This window comes from Limulus polyphemus, unplaced genomic scaffold (assembly GCF_000517525.1).
Source record: "Limulus polyphemus unplaced genomic scaffold, Limulus_polyphemus-2.1.2 Scaffold1740, whole genome shotgun sequence".
Classification (NCBI taxonomy): Eukaryota; Metazoa; Arthropoda; class Merostomata; order Xiphosura; family Limulidae; genus Limulus; species Limulus polyphemus.
The window spans coordinates 106093-110423 of NW_013667350.1; the positions used below are offsets into that span (position 1 = coordinate 106093).

General features: G+C 31.7%; 1 protein-coding gene across 2 annotated transcripts in view; it reads right to left on the bottom strand.

The window, feature by feature from the left end:
* LOC106464774 (cytohesin-interacting protein-like) overlaps window positions 1–4331 on the bottom strand; it is a 30230-nt gene that overhangs the window by 15066 nt on the left and 10833 nt on the right. For both annotated transcript variants that reach the window (XM_022392574.1, XM_013924932.2), the window contains exon 2: window positions 263–382. In XM_022392574.1, coding sequence (XP_022248282.1) covers window positions 263–382 — 120 coding nt within the window. The remainder of the gene's footprint in view (window positions 1–262; window positions 383–4331) is intronic.

Genomic DNA, 4331 nt, shown 5'->3' on the forward strand with positions numbered 1-4331 from the left:
GAGCAGCGTAAACAACAACAACAACTATTTCACACTTGTAAACAATCACACCGAGCAGCGTAAACAACAACAACTATTTCACAGTTGTAGACAATCACCGATCAGCGTAAACAACAACAACTATTTCACAGTTGTAGACAATCACCGATCAGCGTAAACAACAACTATTTCACAGTTGTAAACAATCACCAAGCAACATAAACAACCATAAGTATTTCACAGTTGTAAACAACTGTCAAACGACATAGATAACAAAGATTACCTGAAGTGTAAAACCAAAAGACCCTTGTTTTCTCTCAACAATAATGGTTCGTCTTCTTTTGTCCTCTTCAGGCTGTGTGATGATTACTCTATCCTTCTGTACACGTTCCAGGATTTGATGCTAATTGAGAATGGTGTAATACTGATTATCATATTACAAGAAAGATAAACTTATGAAAGTACCAACCTACATTAAGATAACTAAATAAATATGGTTTCATGAAATGCTTTTTTTTTTAGTAGTAAAAATGGTACCCATCAATAAGTTATATAGTAACTGCTAAGCTTAGATAAAAATGAAAAAATATGAAATAACTTTTATAATTAATTCTAAAATTAAAGCTATAAAGTTAGATGTATTAAATGGTATTTAACAAACTTACTTAGAACTAATTAGACAAAAAAAAAATGGAAGTACACAATAATATATTCATTCATCAGGGTTTAAAATGTCACACTACAGCAAGGTAAAATTTGAAAAATTCACAATTTAAGTTTGAGACAATTAACTATGTATAACTTAAAGTACATTTGTCAAATGATAGCAATGCTTAGCATATGTACTTTCACAGTTTTTGTGCTCTCTAGCGGCTACACGTAATCAACTACAATAGTCAAGTCAAAGTGAAGAATTACATATGGTTATGTAAGAAATAAAATTACACTGATTTTTAAGTCATATTTGTGCATTATATTAATCACAATCATACTCTACAAAAGCATATGGCTTTAGAGATTTTCATCTTTTACAAACCTTGTTATGAAAAATATACATACAAAAGTAGTATTGAAAACACTCATTCTCTTTTACATTACAATTAAATTACAACAATCAAGATTTTTATGCTGCTAAGAGAAGGAGTAAATGACAAGATATGGTGTAGTTATTCCAAAATTTTCTTATAGTAATGCCCCCTATGGTAACTAGAGCTGGACTGTATATTCATGGACACCTTCCATTTACACAGTTTTATACTAGTGCAAAGTATTATGCATACAGGTCCATAATATCAAGTGAGAAGATAAAAGCCAATTACTTAAAAAAAAAATTATCTGTGACATCTCTATGTATGATAGATCAAGACTGGTGTAACTAAGATGTTACATTCCTATTAATATAAATTAGTATAACAACACTTTTTTCACCATTAGCTATTAAAAAAAATATATACCAGATTTTATTAAAATGGGTTGAACTGTGTATGGTCAAGGTTTTGTATCCAAGTTATTACCACAATCTAACTAAAACAGCACACCATTTTGAAAAAAAATTCAGTTTTACATTTAGCTATAAATAAAAAAAAACGAGGTACCATTTAATGTGGATTAAATTCTACATCACAGAGCATTGAACATCAGTAGTACGAGAGTTACATAACAATAAAAAAATAATTTGGATTGGTTAGCTAAAAATAATAAAATAATATGGATGAGTAATTACAAGCTAAGCCTATACTGGTCGTTATAACGTGATCATTGAGGTCCATAAAATGTCATCGCGAAACAAGCGGAGTTGCGCTAAAAATCGGGGTTCAAACTGACTCAAAATATTAAAAGTTATTAGTGTGTAAACTATAACGAGGTCGGTCCAAGGGACCGAACCCGTGTCAAAAGAGTTAATGACCCATTGCGTTATATACGAATTCGTGTCAAATCGGGGGTTTCACTATACTAAACAAATTTGGAGAGTAATGGTAAGAATTTTAGATTGTCTATTAGCTTTCCCTTGTGGGTTGCTGGTAAGTTTGTGGACTTTCAATGCTAAAAATCTGGGGTTTGATTCCCTGTAGTTAACAAATTGTATATAGCCTATTTTATAGCTTTGCAAACAAACAAACAAATTAGGCTACACTGTACCACTATTAAAAGCGATTATCTTGATTCTCTGATAAAGTTTTCCACTGTATAATAATTACATTTTCAATTTAATAATCGCTTGTTTCGCGATGACATTTTATGGACCTCAATGATCACGTTATAACGAGGCTACACTGTACCACTATTAAAAGCGATTATCTTGATTCTCTGATAAAGTTTTCCACTGTATAATAATTACATTTTCAATTTAATAACATATTTGATTTTGTGTTGGTCAGTCACTAAGCATATTCTGTTTATTTGGGCTAGGTGTACAATTTGCTTTTTCATTGACTGACAATCGATTTATAATTGTACTGATTTATTCTTTAAAACACAGAATTCTGATAAAACTAGTCTGAGAAATATCAAGATAAGGCCAGACAAACAAAAACAAAGATAGGTATAAAACAGTTATGATAAATCAACTTACATACACATGTATACTTTAAGAAGTCATGATATGCATTCAGAAGAATTTCAGATGCTTTTAATAATTATCATCTGGAAAATCATCCAAGAAGTGTTAAGTCAAATGCAACATTCCAAAAGCGTAATAACTGTCAATTTTACTAACTGGCTTTTCATTAAACAATAAAAAGTCTGCTTCATTAGATATGTCTTCTTTTTCTTCTTCTTTCTTTCATTCATTGTTAGTTCCCCAAGGGGGGGGGGGGGAGAAGGGCCACCAGGAAGGGGTCACCTGTTTTAACCACTTGCACCACTATACAGTAGCGTGTTGTCTGTCAGTAAGTAGATACAAAAATGACAACACACGAGGAATGCTTAACGATGCACCTTGTACTGTCATAACTTTTGTAAAATGTGCGCATGCCATGAATGACGAGAACAATTAGGCACTCTGTAAGCTACAACACAGCATTACATATCAACTTCAAATGCAAAAAAAAATATTTGTTACTCTTAATTTTGGTTTTAGTCAGGATCAGTACAAGTAGTAACAGTAAGCAAGGTGAAGTTCTCTTGTCCAGATCTGCTGATGTAATGTAGGTGCAAAACTGACACTTCAAAATGCATTTTATAGTTTAGTATTCTCTAAATGTCATGTCACGCTTTCGAAATAGAACACCACCAAAGCATTCTCAGCTTATGCAATAATTTTTTTTTTTTTAGACTTACCACTTGCTAAGCTTAGCTGTTAGCTTACCTATTACATGCTAATGTTTTAAAAATAAAATATAAGCTTGGGCTCAATCGAAACATCACTCGGAAGTGATAGTAGAAGTACACATATATTTGATGAGATTTGGCAATTCACCTGTAGCGATGAACATGCATTATTACGCACACAAATAGATCCGGTAAACTTTGTAAATACTCCATTTTTTACTCTTTTCAATAAAATTATTGTGCTATGATCATGTTTCACCTATTCAAAACTCTAATGTAAACAATCCTTTGGCAGTAATCAGCAGGTGTATGAAGTAACCGATCCAATCATCCGAATTCCGTCCTTCTTGACATACCCTTTTCGTGAATTACGCATGTTAAGCAAAATATTTTAGGTAATATTACTCTTATTTTTTGGCTATAATAGCAATTCAATATTGTCCATTTCATTTCGTGAAGGTAATTTATTTTGTGCACGTGTTGTGATTTAAAATTACAAACCAGGCCTAATTAAAAAAAAAGCTGGCAAAAAAAAATTATATCTGTAACACTTACTCATTAATGTGAAGGATGCAATTATTTTTCTGGCACAATTGAAAAATATGTGGTACCATTTTTATCAATTTGAAGGGAAGAAAATACTAGTGAGTCTATAACTGAGGAGAATAGTATGTATATGTACGAGGAAATCTCAGGTAGGGCTTATTACAAATTTTATAATTTCTTGTATTAATTGTGTTGTGTACCACAGACATTAATTCCACGTACCACCAGTGGTACCAGTTTGAGAATCCCCGCTTTAAACCATCAGCATACATTAGGTATCCGATATCAGCTGCTGCCATCTAGGCCTTCTTTCAGTACAAAAGCAAATTCAAACATATATAAATTCCAATCAATCATATTTATCACAAGACAAATATAATTTATTATAAACACCAGCCAAAGGCGTTCACACCATAAAAACTGTTGTACAAAATTTTAGTTGGAAAGCTGTATTATATACTCTTTATCACTAAAATCTCAGCAAAATAAGATGTGATTAAAATAATGATCAGCTCTTCTGTGATATTAATATCACA